General features: G+C 46.2%; 1 protein-coding gene across 2 annotated transcripts in view; it reads right to left on the reverse strand.

Moving 5' to 3' along the window:
• The window catches only part of myripb (myosin VIIA and Rab interacting protein b), an 83,535-nt gene that overhangs the window by 4,490 nt on the left and 59,814 nt on the right, over positions 1-19,231 (reverse strand). The window contains exons 5-15 of one of the 2 annotated variants that reach the window (XM_081718819.1): positions 16,225-16,305; positions 15,613-15,710; positions 9,862-9,942; positions 9,465-9,644; positions 8,534-8,717; positions 7,263-7,915; positions 5,066-6,133; positions 4,222-4,257; positions 1,869-2,057; positions 525-686; positions 235-330 (exon numbers count right to left, since the gene is read on the reverse strand). In XM_081718819.1, the coding sequence (XP_081574945.1) occupies positions 235-330; positions 525-686; positions 1,869-2,057; positions 4,222-4,257; positions 5,066-6,133; positions 7,263-7,915; positions 8,534-8,717; positions 9,465-9,644; positions 9,862-9,942; positions 15,613-15,710; positions 16,225-16,305 (2,828 nt within the window). The remainder of the gene's footprint in view (positions 1-234; positions 331-524; positions 687-1,868; positions 2,058-4,221; positions 4,258-5,065; positions 6,134-7,262; positions 7,916-8,533; positions 8,718-9,464; positions 9,645-9,861; positions 9,943-15,612; positions 15,711-16,224; positions 16,306-19,231) is intronic. The other variant, XM_035525912.2, reaches the window with a different exon arrangement.

A 19,231-nucleotide genomic window follows, 5' to 3' on the forward strand; every position in this document is an offset into this window, starting at 1 on the left:
AGCAGCAATGAACTTGCTACAGTTAAAACATTAAATAGCCCAATAGCCTACAGAGCAGTTATTTCCTGCAGGCCTGCATATAATTATACAGAATGATTAAACAGTGTTTTTCATTACAACCATAGTACTTATTCACCCATTAAAGCTGGGCAGCACTACTACTACTATTACTTAAAATACTAATTATTGGTGTTTTGTAGGCACTGGTGAAACAAGCCATTACAAGAAAGTCACCTTAGGTTTGGGCTTGAACTTGGAAAATCGTGAGCATGTAGACACATTCAGGCCGGCGTTTTTAAGTGCCGATATCCTTGCCTCGATGTCTGAGATCTAAAGGAAGCCAACAGGAGTGTGAGAAAGGTTTCTGCATGACCCACACACTGAAATCAACTTCACATTTTCGCAAACCCTTATTGAGTGGAAACACGGAAGTAAGCCAAAAATATAGCACGCACTCCCATGGAAAAGCACATCGTCACTCTCACTAAGGTACACACTTGAAGCACCTGTGGAGCTTGACACACCTGTAGCTCTGACTGTTGCACCTGAGCAGCGGCGGTGGCCACCTGGTCCTCCAAAAAAGCAAGTTCTGTTTCAGTGGTGCAGCTGCTGATGTTGCGAGCACAGTCCTCCAGCTCACTTAGCGCCCCCTCTAGGCCATACACTGCTCCTGCAGCCAGGTACACCTGAACATAGATCATAAATAAAAGACTGATGGCACATCACCTGGCTGTGATGGGCCATTAAAGTCATATAGTACTGCATTTTACTAATTTCATAGGGCTCACGCATATTAACATATATTTGTTAATTTGATGGACAGAAATAAATGCACCTGTAACAAGGTGGGTGGAGGGTGTGTGAACTCCGCTAGTGCAACGGGCATTTATGAACCCATTATGGCTTATATCACAGTTTGCACTTCCACCTCACCAGACCTGCTCTTATCGCAAATGCAAGTGGTATTTTGGCATTTTCCTCACTTTAAGCAGGCAAATAAAGACGTGTCCAATTTCTCACAACGTGATTCTGACCACAATCACCCCACTAAAAACAACCGATTTCATTTTTTCATAAGGAAAAATACTGTGACTATTAAATGTAAATCAAACAGCTGTTGTGACATTACACATGGAAAATTATATAATTTAAATAATTAGTCATATCACAATTATGTAAATATTAATTCATCATAGATTCATCACAGTGAACAACAACAACAAAACTGTTTGCTCATCAGTGAATTTTTGTTTTCCGCTGCTGCACGTTCACTGCAGTCACAAAACTTTCACTATGCTGTTGTCAGCTGATGCTCGACTTTAAAAGCCAGTAAGAGAAATTAATCTGACTGGGCATCACAGTGGAACGCCTAACCAAACCTGCAGATGCAGTCAACACAACCTCTGCTTGGAATTGCACATCAAAATAGCCAGCATCATTTCTGCCACACTCATGTGTCTGCACCGTGATCTTATCCTTTTTGCCTAGTGAATTCATCTCTGTGACCATCAGCAGTAATGCAGGGTTTGGACAATGACAAATGAAATACAGGTGATAATACACAAATTCTCAGTGTAGTCTGTATTATGAGGATCTTCTGTACTAACATTCATACGCAGCTGTTAAGGTAATAATGAAATGAAAATATGTAAAACAGCTCCAGCTCCGCTAGAAAGAATGTGCCCCGTCACATTGTGCCATGAAGCACACACACTGTGCCAGGTTCTTGAGTTTGGGACAGACCGTTCCAAACTGAAAATGAATGACATGATATTTTCTTGTCCATATGAACTGACCCTAAACGAAAGGATCCAAAATGGCTTAGAACTTTGAAAAGATGCTTCGTTATAGCGGATCTTGAATCTTACGTTTTCCTCCATCTTGGTGAGATGCTGGTCCAGTTTCTTACTGTCTGGGCCAGAGGAAAGGGGTGTGCCAGCTGGGGACTCAGAGAGGTTTTGAACTTTGCCCTCTGCTTCCCCGATAAGTTCCTCTGTAGCGTTCAGGACCTTCAGAACCTCTGTGGTGATACTGCACAAAGAAGCGGCCGAATACTTCTGCTCCACATACACACCACATGCACACGCATCCATATGCGCAAAGACACACACACACACACACACACACACACACACACACACACACACACACGCATCCATATGCGCAAAGACACACACACACACACACACACACACACACACACACACACACACACACACGCATCCATATGCGCAAAGACACACACACACACACACACACACACACACACACACAGACAGACCAGTAATCAGTAGACAAAAAGAAAGACTTGAAGGTAAATGGCATCCCATAAAATAAATGTTTATCTAAAATTCAATACAGCAATAATGACATTTTGCCTTGTAGTTATTTTACCACACAGAGACAGTGGCAATTAATTAATTATAGAGAAACCAGTGACCTGCAAATTATGACTGATCACTCAGTGTGGGGCATGTCTTTTACACGCTCATCCAGCTAGCCAGCCATGTCCCTCCCACACTCACACACACACACACACACACACCTCAGAGTCATTGTATTTCTTTGTAGCTCTTCATGCTCAACATGTATAGTAAGAGGAAGGGGTGAGTGAAGAGAAAGAAGATAATGACCAAAGCCTCTCAGATCTCATGTACAACTTTACAGCAATAAAGTGAAGAGGACCATAAGACAACCATGAGTCATATGCAACCTCCCCCCCCCACACACACAGGTGCTCTTGCTTAGAGCAGCCTATCGGCACGTAAGCACATGCACCAGCACAAGACCCATCATTTTAAGTATCCTCTCCCAGAAACACCCAACACAAACAAACATACACCACAGCATATTCTGAAATGCTAGTCTATTTAGGAGGACTTCCAGAAAAGGTGTTTAGATGTTGGTGCCTTATGACTAAGACCTGCGTAAAAGACAGCAAGCACACGATGTGGATCAGATCAGAATGTGGACTTAGATCAGAATGAAAAGGGCCGAGACAAAAGATGGGCATGATGTGATGAGTAACCAGCACTTCACTGATCGATTAATGGCTGCCTGAAGCTTTCATCCATGAAAGTCCATTTGAGCCAAAGAACAAGAGCACACCAAGTTATGAAAGGAAACGCGCGTGCGTGTTCGTTCCTATGAAAGAGCACTGGAGTTATAGATGAGTGAGTAAGAACAGCATGTCCAACAGTGAGATTTCAATATTTAAAATAGGTAGAACTAGTGAAGGGCATAATACTGTTATCTTAGACAGACATGGTGAAAAACACACACACACACACACACACACACACACACACACACACACACACACACACACACACACACACACACACACACACACACTTCCATTTGGTTTAGTTTAAAGATTGCAGGGTTATGATGGATGGTGTTCTGAGCTGAATAAGTGTTTTTGTGTTCTGCAACAGTTAGCTTTATGCTTGTTTAATGAGAAATTATTGATAGAATTCAAGGCTGCAGTTTGGAATGTTTTGACAAATGATCCAAACCAAGCAGAACAGTAATAACAATGATGACCTTCCAGTCATGAGAATGGGTGGGAACAGGCACTTCCACTCATCATAAGATTTCCATATGCTTTGGCTTGTGAGAGAATGCAGTCTCAACCAACCCATGTGTGCTTGCAGGAGAAACCTGTCTTTGCCACAACGTTTTGAAATTTTTCTTGCAGTAGCTTCAATTTCTGATTAAAAATATATCTCTGCAAAAGGAAGATCAAAGCATAGGATTTTGAAAATTCAGAATGAAAATTCACCACTCGGAGAATACAATAAGAGTTGTAGGTTCTGTAAGATTACTTTGTAAAGAGCCCATTCCAGAATTAGGTCCCATGGAATAGCAAAACAGGTAGGAGCTGGCTTGGTACCATGAGGGGAACTTCCATAATATTAGGCAGGCCGTTGTAATTCTATGGCTGATCTGTGTAAAATGTAAAGGAAGCAGCAGGTGAGCACGGACGCATGTTTTACTCACGCTCCAAACATTTCTGCAGAGGTTTCACCATTATTAGAGACAGAAAGACACAGTTAATGGATATTTATTCAAATCTCTCTCTTGCAACTTGCAGTGACTGCTGACTGACGCTATAAAGTCATCTTATATTTCATGGCGAGGTGGTTTTGAGTGATGGCAGGTGTGTCCAGGTGTGTGTGTGTGTGTGTGTGTGTGTGTGTGTGTGTGTGTGTGTCTCACCTGGTGCATGAAAGGGGAGAGCAACTGAACCTTCTCCTGAAGAGCACGGTCGGTAGCAGCCAAAAGCGAACAGGGCAACAGACAGCATGGGATAAAGGGAGGAGATGAGAGAGAGCATGGGGGAGAAAGAGAGATGGAGAAAGAGTAGTAAACAGTGAGAGAGAAAGACAAGACAAACGACAGATAAAAGATGTGACTACAGTGAAGTGGAGAGGAAGAGAAACAAAACATTGACATCGCAGGTGAGACATGGAGAGCGACGACAAAGGGACACGGAGGACTGAACAGAGCCACAAACAGGGAGGCAGGGAGGAGGTCACAGCCGCCGTGGGTTAATAAGGCCACGGCCATTTCTCAATCTGGATTAAGGGTCCCACGTTAATCTGTGAAAGATTTTAACCAGAGGCATGCTGCAGGTTTATACTTAGCCGGATGTGTGAGAGATTTTTTTTCTGGACGACATGCTAATCTTGTGCTTGCGCAGCTATTCACCGTCTCTCATCATACATGAGAAATGGCTACTAGTTCTCAAACGAAAAGGAACGAGGGTGCTGAAAGAGTACTTGAAGTGCGGTTAGTATGGAGAAGAATGCAGGAAGGTGGTTTTTTTTTTTTTTAAGTTTAGACATCATAGCAGTGATGGGATATTCCAACACCTTCTTGGGCTCCTTCCATCCGTACGCAGCACACTCTTTAAGGATAGATGTGGAAATCAAGTTAAACGAAACTGCTGCTTGTTTGCTTTCATCCGCCGAGGCCTTAAAGAGAAGAGTACATGCGGGGATGGGAAGAGTGGAGAGGAGATCCGACTCTCACGGAGTAGGCTCGCGCTTTCTCTGCTCACCTCAGTCGGGGGCGTTTGTTCCTCCAGCCTGCAGGGGGCGCTGTCTGCCAACGTGACTGCCGACCTCGTCCTCTTCATCTCACGCTCCTGCGGCCTTGTATCGGGGCCTCGCTCCGATTTGCTCCTCCTCATCACCGCCCTCCTCGCTCTCGCCCCGGTCGGCTCGTCTGCTTCGCTGTCCTCTTCCTCGCTCTCCTCTCTCGTTGGCGCAGCGTAGGATGCTACGCTGCCTGCTCTCCTCTCGCGCATGTGGGGTCTGGCGCCGGGGCCGCTTACGTGCGCCAGCGTCTGAAGCGCTCCCTCGGCTGCCCCGGACCTTCCTCCGCCCGTACTCTCCACCTCTCCGTCCTCCTCCGCTCGTCTCGCTTGCTCCCTTTTGACCCATCGTTCTCTCTCTCTCGGCATCTCCATCTCCCTGTTGACCTGCACCTTGATTTCTCGCTGCTTCTCGACATTTCTCGCTTGGTCTCTTTCTACTTGCCTGTACAGCTCGTGCTGTCTCGCCCTCGTTCTGTCTGTCTCCCTCTCCACATGTTGTGCTGCGTTGTTTGGGTCTCTCTCCAGCCACGCCTCGCTGGCGCTCTCTGTGTTCCTCTTCTCTGTCTTTCCTTCACTCTTACTCTCTTTCTGACCATCGCTTGGCCTCTCCATCTGTCTTGGTCGCTCACTTCCTTTCTCCCTCTCCTCGTCATCCCACCTTTTGCCAACTTTTCTGATTGGCTCATCCTCTGATGAGGTCATATCTTCCCTGCTGATTTGTCCAACTAGCTCAGAGAGTTTGGACTTCAGCTGCTGGTCCAAAGTGTCATTTCCAGTGGAGGCACTAAACTTGAGGCCTTGGTTGCTAGGCCCTATTTTACTGGTCTCAGCTTGGTGTTGAGTCAGAGGACTATTGGCCATAGAGTTGAGAGCTGTGTCCTGGTAGTCAGGTTCAGGCATCATGGCGCCAGAGGTCAAAAGGTAAGGTGGGGTGACGGTGTCTGGAGTTTGATAGTTGAAGTGGGGGTGAATCTCCTGGCTCTGCTGACGACGCAGTATCATGGCATTGAGCAAGAGGGCACTGTTCTCCTAGAGAGAGAGAGAACAAAAGGAAAAAAAACTTTTCATTTTATGCCAGCGAAAACAAACCAGTAACACTGCAATGTCTTTTTAGTCATTACACTCTTGAAAGTAACGCATCCAAATTATTGTGAGAGCGTGTTTAGTGTTTCGGGATCTCGTCACTGTTCATCGTGGTTTGTAAAGGTAGGCACACACCAAACTGACAGTGAAGAAGTGAAGCAAAGTGTAAATGAGTGAGGATCCCTTTCCATTAGCTCAGTGTCGCCCCTTGTCACGGGTGTACTAAACACACCATACAGATTCCAGCATGCATACATTCTTCGCCTGCACAAAAAAATAACAGAAAAGGGAACCACTGCTTCCTGAAGGCACAGGCTTCTTATAACGAGTATACTGAGCTCTGAGGCACTCGCATCTCCTCATAAGCGCCTTCCTTTCATTTAATTGCCTATGGTAACGTCAAGCTAAAATCTAGACAACTATCTGTTGTCTAGATAGTTAGCATAACAAAACTACTTTCAGGGTAGCGAAGTAAAATATTAGCACACTGTCTCAGTAGATCAAAAAAAAAAAAAAACTAATCCCGTTTATGTCTATTATCTTGTTTTAAGTCAAATTTAGACTAAACTGCAGAAAACTCTCTCAAAGCCGATTGCTGACGCCAATTCAACATGCACTATCGGCCAGAACAGCACTGACGAAGACCACCTGGAACCACCGACGTGGAACACAGCACATTAAGCGCGGCCGTCGGTCAGTCGCCGACGCCTTCTGACGGCTGTAGTTACGTGAGCTTGACGGTAGTGAAACCATGTGCCTGTGGTGCCCCCTTGTGGTGTAAGAAAATTCACCCAAGTATGTTTTTCAACAATGTTTGCAGTCCTGGTACTGGGCTTCTCCCAAACTTCAGAGATCGGTGTATTTACAAATCTTAATACTGCATATTCTAATTAAATATCTCTATGTTTTGAATGAGAAAGAGGGAGAGGACCACAGTAGTATATACAAGTACTGTGCAACACTGGATACAGAATTGAACAATACTACTGCTGATGACAGCAAGCGCTGCTTTTATCAGCAATGAATACAGCACTAAGTAATAGGAAAGAATGTTGAGTGCTGCGGTTTTTCTCACCGCTGTGGCAGTCGTGTATAATGCACTGTGTGCACAGCTGTGCTCATCCAGCTCACGCTTGCTCCGCCTCCGCCGCCGGAACCGCCTGATTTGCTCGCTCTGCTCTTCCCCTTCGCTGCTATCCCCGCGCACCCGGGGGTTAAAGTTCACGTCCAGGGTGTCGGACGAGACCGTGACCGCAGGCGGGTGTCTGTAGGGCAAATAGGGAGCGTACGGTGGATGAGGTTCGGCAGGTCCTTTTCTACCCTCCTGGGGGTAGTTACAAGTGGGCTCGCACGCTTGCCCGGGCGGCTCTGCCGAGGCCTCTGAATCCGAGTTGAGGGTCTCCGTGTTGGTGTACTGGCCCGAGGAGGGCGACGTGGCGGGCTGGCGCAGCGGGGCGCATGGCCACTCTGGCTCGTGCTGCGGGTCCGTGTAATACGTCTCGTCGGAGAGGCGGCGACGAATCTGCAGCAGGGCCATGCCCCAGCCGCCCTGCTCGCCAGCCTCGGAGTCAGAGCCAAGCTCATCGTACGCAGACACCACGCCAGACTCCTTCTCCAGGACGTTGAACACCAGGCTCTTGCGCTTGGTCAGCAGACTCGGCCGGGAATGCTGCGAGGTCTGCAGGGCCATCCAGTTGCCATCCGGGGACTGCAGCACAGACGAGGCGTCTGTGAGAGACACACACACGCGCACACACACACACACACACACACACACACACACACTAAAAGGGTAAACAGGACACTCTGCACACCTGCTTAAGGAGGGAGAGACTCACTTCACACTCACAAAAGAAGACAGAGGATCTACTGAAGGAGATGAGCATCATCATAAGCAACACAGGGACGTTATTGACTTAATCCTTGAAACGATGTCCCACCGGTCCTGACCCATGTGTAGTGGAATACTGGACCAGTAACTGCTACATTGACAGATTAAGGAGGTAGAATCTTCTTTGACATCCTAGTTGCATCTTAATTGCAAGTTTGATGCTGAGAACTGCAAAGAGGGCATTTGACTTCATCCTGGTGTTCCTGAAACCACTCCTGAGTGTGTTTAACACTGTATGATAGCATTATCCATCTGGAAAAGCAAGAGTGTTTGCACCGCAGGGTACACATGTTCCTATAAAAACAGTCCCATATCTCCTGGCCATTCTATCACCGTGCAGAGCAATCATGCAAATTTAAAATATGAAAGCACGTTGTATACGGGTACCTCCAAGTATCTTTGGCAGTGTGTCACTGTGTATTTCTGTGTGCGTGTCCGTGAGTGTGTGAACCTACTGGAGTTGTCCAGGCGGTCCACGCTTTTCCAGCCTGGCACAGAAGCACGGGACTCTCTACGGAGGGAGGAGTAAAGCTGGATATGTGGCTCCTCCCCTGGCTCTGCCCCTCCGGCTGTCTCATCAGCCTCTGGGGCTTTGTCTGGAGACTCATCACTTGTCAGGGAAAAGGCAGATTGGGACCTCTAAACACACACACGCATGCACGCACACACAATCGAGCATCAACACAATGATCAACAGAGATACTGTTCAGTGAACGTGCCGACACACCAAAACCCACCCACCAGATCTGCGTAAAAATCTTTAACTCCAATTCCACGTTCCCCAACACCAACTGTCAATAAAATGTCCATTAAAATAGAGGACAAGAACAAAGTCCTTTCCAACCCTGACTCATGCCAATGTGGCTTAGAACTAATATTAATGGCTCCTGAAATGTTTTCAAATTCCCATTAATCTCAACATAGATTTTTTCAAGTAAAAAACCCTAAAGCCTCTTTTCTGAACATTTCAGTGACCAATTTTTCAGTCTTGTAAATCATGAGTGAAGGCTGTATATATAAAAAAAACTTTACCAGTAGAGGGCACCAGAAACATACATTTCCCCTTAAAACCTGCCTCGAATGAGAACAGATTTACCAGGAGACCTGGATAGTGTTAATGTGCGAGAATGACTGTCTGTATAGCCTTCTCATAGACAAAATAAAAATGAGACTGAATAAAAATATATAAGTAGGAAGGTGCGCTTTTCTCTATGTGTGGGAGTAGACTTGTATGCATTATATGTATAATGATTTTTTTAAAAGCAGGGCTATTTTGAAATGACGTGTGTGTATGACTCATCTTCTGTGAGCTGGTCAATCAGAAAGAGAGAGAGTGTGTGTGTGTGTGTGTGTGTGTGTGTGTGTGTGTGTGTGTGTAGGTTTTACCCAGGTGTTCTTGAGGCAGGCCTGGGCAAGATTGCTGTGCTGTGCAGTGGCGTGTGTGTCCTGTGCTGACAGGTGCATGCTTGATGCAGAGATTGGGGACAGAAGTCCACTGTTCTGAGCCTGAGACCAAACAAAGTCATATTCTGCCTGCATCTCTGAACGCTTCCCTCTGTGAATGATCTGCAGACAGAGTGGGGGAGAGAGAGAGAGAGAGAGAGAGAGAGAGAGAGAGAGAGAGAGAGAGAGAGAGAGAGAGAGAGAGAGAGAGAGAGAGGGTGAAAGTGAAAAGGATATTGGATATGGAGAGAGAGAGAGAGATGATATTATTGCCTTTTATTATATTGTATTACTAAAGTGAAATATGTTCAGTAAGACCCCCAGGTAAAAACGCGCTCACTTTTTGGACGATGGTGGTCGCGAGCTCGTCTATGAGCTCCTCTCGGTGATCCCGTAGGTAGCGGGCCTCATTCTGTTTCTCCTACAGGGACAGAGAGGGACAGACACACAATCAATAAAAGATTAATTGCAGGCAGCACGTCTATTTTTTTTTTCTAAGAAAAAAGACAGATTGGTGATTAAAAGTGGAATGATGAAGGATGAAGGGGGTAAGTGGTATATACTGCAGTGCACGGATCTGTTAGACGGAGCCAACTGTCTACATGTCCATTGCATCTTGCTGCCTTCATGCATTCATGTCAGCTGTCTTGCTCTCTTGCTTTAATGGGTGTCCTATCAGCTGAACACCTGTGGATATCCGTCACCGGTTTTCTTTGATGATGGTCAGAGTATGGAAGAAAGGCATTATCCTCAAGGAGTGGAGAAGAGCAGAGAAGATTTTTTGAGAATGGTTCTTTGTGGATTGAACCGTTTTGCTCTACAGGGCTTCAGTCTATAAGACTCTTAGTATGATTGCAATGCGCCAGTGTCCACGCGAAGTGAATAAGTATATGATACATCGGTGCAAAAAAAGCAGGGATTTCAGGTTTTGCAGATTGCATGGAGCATAGCAGTATAAGCTGGCATCAGATTCAGACAGTGACGAAAGAGCGTAGGGACCTACATGTGGCTTTTTTGGGTTAATGCATTTGGCTCGGTACTGCATAGTCTCTTTTGGAAGGCAATGAGGTTCTGCCAGGTACTGGAGAGGATTACTATTCTGGTTAATGCTTATTCTGAAGATATACGGGAAATTGTTTGATCGAATGAGAACTGTTACCTTCTACAGTATAGTGGAGATGTCCATTAGGAGTTTAGGTAGATGGTATAGTGCAGCATTTATTGATAAAGAGCCAGTTGTGGGGACAAAGACAGAAGTGGTGAAGGCTACTAAGAACAACGAGAAATTATTTTTACCAGGTAAACTGAAATTGTGGCACCTCCAGATTGGCTTGCTGCCTCGCATCAGATGACGGTTTACGTGGCCACAATCACTGAAGCAGAGAGGCTTGAGAGGATCGCGGACAAGGCTGTAAGGAGGCGGCTAGGGCTGCCGTGCTGTTTAAGTAGTGCGGCATGGTACGGGAGAGGCTCGCTGGAGCTACCGCGGACACGTCCGGTTAAGCGATTTAAATGTGCTAAGGCATAAGAGGATTTTGTTGGGGTTCGAGGGTGTGCTGATTAAAAGCAGTGGCTTCGGTCACCAAAGCAGGGAGAGAGTGGCAGCGCAGTGAGCCAAGAGCGTATTAGAGGTTATGGACGCGGCCGGGCTGCGAAGAACGGGGCTCCGGTCAGGTGATTTGTGGTAAGATTTTAATAAGGCTAGATAGCCAGACAGAAGGTGAACGATGACTCTTTTTATTAGTGAACAGCAAGAGGAAGGAAGGCACACAACAGTGGCTTTTCAAGGCCAGTGGCTTCAGAGAAACCTGGTGAGACTTGCTGGTAATGGATATGAGTTGTAGTAAATTTTTGCTTGGAGTGACTTACAATGTCCTTCCAACTCTACAAAACCTTGGACAGTGGGCAGGTGAAGAGCCTAGTTGTAAATTGAAGCTTGTAGGGTTAGTTTGTTGCAGGGATTATCTACACAGAGACATAAATCAGTTACTTGGCTCATTAGCAGGTTTCTTTGATAATAAGCACATAATTAACTCAACTCTTTATCTAGTAGTGAAATGAATAGTGATTAGGTTTGTGTGTGAGGGTATTGGAGAGTGAGTGCAGGCTACAAGTACTGGTAGATGGGCTGAAGTGAGAGATCGGAAATTGGTTGCAGATGTCGGTAAGAAACTACTCTTTCCACCGAGTACTGCTTTACCTACGCTGCGGCTGGACAAGGCATTGCAGTCGGACAGTAAATGGATAGTTTTATTTTATAGAATTAAATCCATTTGAAGCTTTTGAAAGGAAGAAGCTGCAGATTTGGTAGCTGAGGTTAGAGATTGTGGATGGCAGGCATTTTTAAAGCCAGTGGGGACAGGCGCTACAGGGTCTGTAAGTCTGCAAATCTTTGTTTGCGAAATTTGGTTTTAGAGACTGTGAACTAAGGGGTGCTGTGAAGGAGTTCTTGGAAGTACAGAACGATGCAAAAGGCTTTTGCCACCATGAGATTTGTTGTTTGAGGAATGGTATAATAACCATATCATTATTTCTGATAACTCAAGATGGCGGTGCTCCAGATGGCAGCGGCTACTCCAGCTCCTGTTTTATGTCAAACATTATGTTTTATGTTATGCATTTTATGTTAAACATACTTTCTACTCAAAAATGGACATGAGAATGGTCTACAGTTGCAGTACTTAGAATTCAAACGTCTGGCCAATCCAGCAATCGACCAAGGAAGTTATTTGTCACAGAGTCCAAAACACTCAGCGAACAAGGAATCTTGCCTCTACAAGAGCCAGAGGCCTGCACAGCAGTGGCTCCATCTACAAACAGGGCTGGACACAGGCAGCGTCCCAAGAGCATGAGAGCAGACATTAGCGCAAGGATGAGGAGGAAAGCTTTGACACGCGCTTACATCAATCCCTTTATCCAACATTAGATCACTGGAAAATAAAATGGACTATCTGAGAGTGGAATTGAACACCCAACACAAGGTGAGGAACTGCTGCTTTCTCATTTTCCCTGAAACATGGCTGAACACCACAATAGCTGATAACACCATTAGCAGGGGGGGGGGGGGGGCGCTCTGTAAGAGCCTTTGGTGCAGCACTCAGTCACTCAGCAGGAACTCTCAAGGTGGTTGGAATTTGCATTTATGTAAACAATGGCTGGTGCATGAACACAAAAGATTCCCAAACGTCTATATTACGGCGACATATTTCCCCCCAGATGCCAACAAAGCAGAAGCCTTGTCTATACTGTAGCTACCAGACACAAAATGCTAACCCAGACTGCGCACATGTTATCGCTGGGGACTTCAACCAAGTCAACCCAAAATCAGTATTGCCCAACTACTACCACCACCACCATGTAGATTTCGCAAACAGAGGGCAAAACATACTGGACCAGGTCTACCCAAATGTAAAGCAGGCACATAAAGCCATCCCTCACTCCTCATCTTGGAAGTTGGGCCCATCCCTCCGTCATGTTGACCCCAGCATAAAGGCAACTGATAACTAGGAGCAAACCAGCAGTAAAGCAGATAAGATCCTATCCAGATGGAGGAGTGTCAGCACTCAGTATAGATTGGAATATGTTCAAAGAGGCAGTCATGTCTGATCTTCTCACCAATATAGAGATTGTGACAGGGTTCATATCAATGTGTGTGGATGATGTGAACATCATAAACATCACTACACTCGCAATCCCAGAGCTATGGCTCACTAGGGAGATGCGTAGGAACCCGAAAGCAGGGAATGACACTTTCAAGTCAGGAGACAAAGATGCACCAAGATCTGTGAAAGTGAACCTGATTTGTAGAGTGAAGGCAGCTAATCGAGCATACGGACAGAAAATACAGAACCGGTTTATAAATGATCCAACGGGCTTATGGCTAGGCATTCAGACCATTACAGACTACAAACACCATGCATCACAATGTAATGACAGCACTGAATTTCTTAATGAACTCAACTCATATTTCGGAGAAAACAGCAAGAACTCCCCAGAACCTGGAAGGTGAGTAACTACACCTAGATTCAGATGATATCAGAAAGACCCTTGAAAGTCACAGAGAGCAACAGGCCCAGACAACATACAAGGAAGAGCACTCTGGGAATTAGTGGGCCATTTAAGTTCTCACAGATATATAAACACCTCTCTGGATCAAGCCATAGTTCCAAAGTGCTTCAAGACCACCACACACACCAAAGAAATCACCAGCAACATCTCTAAACAAATACTGCCCTATAGCATTCACCCATATCATATTGAAGTGCTTTGAAAGGCTCATAATAGACCATGTAACTTCCAAAATTCCAAACCGCAACACGTGACAAACTCCTATACACATATCGACGAAAGCACTCCACTGACAACACCCTAGCAGTGTAACATAGCAAAACACCTAAAAAAACAAAACAGTTACAAAGACAGTGTGTGGCTGCTTTTTATAGACTTCAATACAATAATTTCTCAGCACCTAATGAAGAAGCTGGACTCACTAGGCATTGAAACTTCACTATGTGATTGGATATTGCAGTTCCGCACAGACAGACTGCAGTCTATATGAGTTGGAACAAACAAATCGAGACCCGTCAACATAAGGACATGGGAGCCTCTGGGCTGCGTCTTGAGCGCCCTACTGTTCACTCTGATGACTCATGACTGCCAGGCAAAGTCCAACAAGAACCACAAATAATAATGACAATAGTGGTGGGCCTCAGTTAGCAAGGATGATGAATCAAGCTACAGGGATTAGTTGAACCAACTTGTGGCATGGTACGAGGATAACAACTCGCTGAACATAAACAAAACTAAAGAAACCAAAGCTGACTTCAGGAAGAAATGCATGGAGTACATCCCTCTCACAATACAAGGCAAACCAGTGGGTCAGGTAAGCAGCACCAATTTCTTTGGAGTATGCACCACGGATGATCTGAACTGCAAAACTCACGCCATCTCCACTGTGAAAAAGCACAGCAGTACCTCCACTTCCTCAGGAGGATGAGAAGAGCTAACCTACCTCTTCTGATCCTAACAGCATTTCACAGAGGCACCATAAAGAGCATCCAAGGGAGATCACACATGTAATTATCATGTCTAATATGGCAGAGCCCAGATGGGACCGGTGGCACCGAGGCTGGGTACAGCATTAGCCAGTGGGAAGGACAATAAGGACTGTATAGGTCAGGAAGTAATTGGCTATGCAGGGGAAGCACAGTGGGTAAATATTTGATGAACTGTATAGTTGCTGTTGGTGTAATGCGTAAAGTCCATATGGGACTTGGAAAGTTGGGAGTGGGGCTGGGTACAGCCTTAATCACCAGGGTGGCCACTGTGGGTTTATGTCTAAAAGGCGTGTATGCCGCTGGTGACTTTGGAGCAGAGTGAGGCTGGGATGCTAGACCTCACTGCTGAGCCTTCTGGAGGCATTACGGCCTTAATTCAGCAAAACACTGATAACAAACTCTATGAAGAGTTTGTCATATGGTTGCTGTATGAAGTGAATGGGCTGGGCGTTATGTGAAACCAATGGTTTAGCATAGGATATGTGACATCTTATCCTGTGTGTTTTACAATTATTTGGGACTGGAGAGATTGCTGAATACAACTGGTGGGTCTGTATGCCATGAACTGCATGTTTCTAACTATCCAGAAGCAAGTCATGAAGGGCTTGATCTGATGCAGTAAACTGGGTATGTGACAGCAGTGGAAAAAAAACTAAAAGATGGATAGGTGGATATATGGAGAAGGTGGATTATCTGAACGGTGTTTGGGTGGGTGGCTGAATTGAGAGAGTGGATGCAAAGAGAGGGTGGATATATTGACAGTTTGGATTAGTAGAAGGGTATATGTGTGGGTGGATGTACTGAAAGGCTGGATTAGTGGACAGGTGTGTGGATGTTTGGGTGGAGTAGTGTATGGCTGTGTGGGTGTATTGAGAGGATGGATTAGCGTATGATTGGGTGGATGTATTGGGGGGGGGGTTGTCAGTAGGGTATATGGCTAGCTGGATGTATTGAGAGGGTGGATAAGTGTATGATTGGGTGGATACACTGCGAGGGTGGATTAGTGTATAGGGGGATGATCTTGAGGGCCGAACCAGGCTGTCCCTGTAGCTCTCTGCTTTAGTGATAGCCTCCTCTATGGCTTCCTCAGCAACACGCAGGGCAACAGTGAGCGTATCCGCCATGCTGTGACCTACACACACACACACACACACACACACACACACACACACAGTTTGACTTTCACATACAGATGGTGACATTTATTAAACAGGATATACCCTACAGGACTGTCTCTTTGTGAAGTGTGCCTTTCCTTTGCCCTCTGAGAGTTAAGGGGTGTGTGTGTGTGTGTGTGTGTGTGTGTGTGTGTGTATTTGTGTGTGCATGTGTATGTGTGTGCACACAGATTTTTGTTTTGGTTGTTCCATTTCTTTTACAATTGTTATCTCAAGTGTTCTCATCATTACACTGCTTCAGCAAACACTTGATTGTCAAGAGCTCAATCTTGATGCCCGAAAGCGAACGCACAATGCTCACATCACCTAATGAAAAACAGAACTTACACAGCAGTGAGCCCCTCCCTCCCTCCCAATTGCATGGAGGTGCAGTATCGCAGGCTGACCCAGGTTCACGAACCCAGTCTCCTCTAGAGCGGCTTCCCACGCACACATCAGACAGAGACCCTGCTGGACTCCAGGGCTTACCTTCGCTCTGCCTGTAGAGGGTGGAGTCACTACCACATGCACTGCCATCGTTCTCATTACTGCCCTCGGGAGCGCTGCCCTCTGCAAACAGGGAGGGAGGGAAAGAGAGAGAGAGGGAGGCGCGGAGAGACAGAGGGTGGGAAGGGAATCGGAAAGAGATCGAGATTAATATGCACTTTGATTTATGAGATGGTACATCACCATCCTAAAAGCAATCGGTCCAGAGTGGGGAGAGAGAAGGTAGTGGAGAGAGGAAGTAAGCTAGGAAGGGGAATACAGTACATATATGCCACTTCTATAAGCCGTACGTCTGTAGTTAAGGACATCAGCTAGAGTTCCGTGGTCCTCTCCCTTCCCGAGGAGTGCGTTTGTCCTGCCGAGCACCCCACGGGAGAAGTGCTCTTTGCCTCTGCTCATGGTGTGTTCGAGCCCCTGTGCCATGCTACCTCACCGCACAGTTGAGGCAGCCAATTAAAGGGTTTAATTAACAGCCTGAGCATTTTATCTACAGGCTCCACAGTAAATGCTGGATCTAAAAACAGGTTAAGGGAAGTCTGCTGATTTTAGGGGATGCTGAGAAAATGACGGATATGCTTATGGACACTGAATCTTCAGGAGTGTATCTGATTTGCAGGCTACCGCGTAGTTGTGCCCATGCCCATGCATACACACACGACTACCAACACATCTAGTGGTACTTAAGGTGTGTCTAAATCTTGAACAACAGATGTGAGTGCACACAGTAGGTGGCACACAAGAAGAATGACACAGAAGGACAGAAATTCGGATACAGGTCTATACATGGAGAGCTACCAAAGCATGCATGCAAGCACTGACTGATCAAAAGAAAACAAACAAACAAATCTTACTGACACTTGGCCACTTGGCACAAAATGCAAATGAAATGTACACATGTGGGCAGGCACATTCTGGCTCTACATCTATAACGGATATGCTACCGAGGCCATGCAGAACCACATAGTCTCACACAGACAAACAGAGAGAGAGAGAGCGAGCGCGAGCGAGCGAGAGAGTGTAGAGAATGTGGCTGAAAATCACTGACGCGAAGGCACAGTGCTTCATTAACGGAAGTGTGAGGCTTAAACATAAGCCGACCCTGAAAATCATCAGAGTACAATCAAAACAGCAATGCATGACCGTGCAGTCACCTCTGCCTCCATGCATCCCAAAAGAAGTACTCATCCAATATCACCATGGCGACAGTGCAGCCCGAGACCACTGCAACTCCCGTCAGTCAGTGCTGTGCTTGGAGCCGGAAGACAGCACACAGCTGTCTAGACAGTAGGGGATTCCAACAAGAGTCAGAACACGCATGTGTTTTCGGACTGATTCTGTTGCGGACCGCAAACTGTGCACGGGCACATGCAGGAGTGGCACTCCGTGTATGACACATTGCCTATTTTCACACTCCGGACATGGCTGCCATGGTAGGATATCTGCTACCTATGGACAAGACAACTATCCACAGGAAGTGGTTCCAAACTGGTCCACCATTGTCTAGTTGTAATTGCGAAGGAGGGGATATGGGCTGATAACCAGGTTGGGCCTCCCCAGACCAGAAGTGCAGCAGTTTGAAAGGAAGAAATTTTGACTAGGAACATAATGGTGTGTTTTGGATAGTCCAGTTCTTTTTTCCAATTACACAATGCTACGGTAACATTAACCCTCTCCTTTCTCACTGAATATGGCCAAAGTAAACCTAGTCCAGTAAGGAAATTCCTCGTCTTTCCTCCTATTGAGAAAGAGCTTATCCCACTTTGTCATACGGTCACGGCCGGTCCCCAAATATGGTGTCACTCCAGGCCGCGCTCTTCCTCAGCAGCGAGGTCCCACGTTATGGACGGACCCGCGCAGACGGACAGTCAGCACGGAAGCTTCCCTCCGCGCCCTGAACGACTGCATGAGCGGCATGCTGGGAAGTGGCAGTGAGATGAAGGATGAGAGGTTAAACGAAGCTGGCGTACGACACACCTACTTTAGACCGATTCTTATGCTTGGGCGCGTCATGCTGATTGTTGCTCTGACAACCAGCCCCGAGAAGCTGTCAGCTGCGTCGCAAAGAGAATTCAGATGAACTTGCGCATGGAATGGCAGCCCGGAATGAACGCCCACACACACTCACACGCCCACACAGACATGCTGTGTCTGTAGACACAGGCGTTGGAAGAGACAGACCGTCACACACACACACAAACGTGTACACACACACACACACACACACACACACACACACACACACACACACACACACACACACACACACACACACACACACACACACACGCTGCCCCTGCTATTGGAAAGAGTTAGCCTTGACTGTGGCAGTAACAACAAATTACATGTGCGTGTGTGTATGACGAATCGAAAATGACACTGGAGCCTGTAGTCACAGGGCAAATGGACGACCTGGATGCGCTCGCACCCATTCATCCACCCACACACAGACAAACGCACCCTGCCGCTCTCTGCTCATCTAAGCAGGTTCCCTCTCTCACAGCCACTTATTTCTCTGCAAGTTTGTGTTATTAGTAATTCATTATGAAGTAATTTCTTCCAACAAATGCATAACATTACTCAACATTAATACAACATCTGAAGCAATAGATAAGTGGTGTCTTGGTATATAATCTAGTCATGGTCACTGGTTTGCTTGAATAATGCTGTAAATGAGATGGCGAGTAAAGGTTGTGAAGAGCTTTGGGTTACTGCTGCCCTTCAAGCAGAGGTAACACCCAAACATGCATTACCCACATTTTTGTGTGCGCGCACACACGCACAAGCACACACAAGCATCTCTTGCTTACTGCTTTAACACCACTGTCTTTCTAGAGCATGCATGTCAGAAATACAAAATCGCCATTCAGAGAATGAGAGAGAGACTTTGACCTGCCACTGTCTCTCCATTTAAAACCTCAAGCATCTGAAAACTCAAGATTAGTTCTTCTAGTCCAGCAAAAGCACCATTACAGATTTGGGGGGGGGGGGG

Source organism: Electrophorus electricus, chromosome 1 (genome assembly GCF_041902795.1).
Source record: "Electrophorus electricus isolate QZ-2024a chromosome 1, ASM4190279v1, whole genome shotgun sequence".
NCBI lineage: Eukaryota > Metazoa > Chordata > Actinopteri > Gymnotiformes > Gymnotidae > Electrophorus > Electrophorus electricus.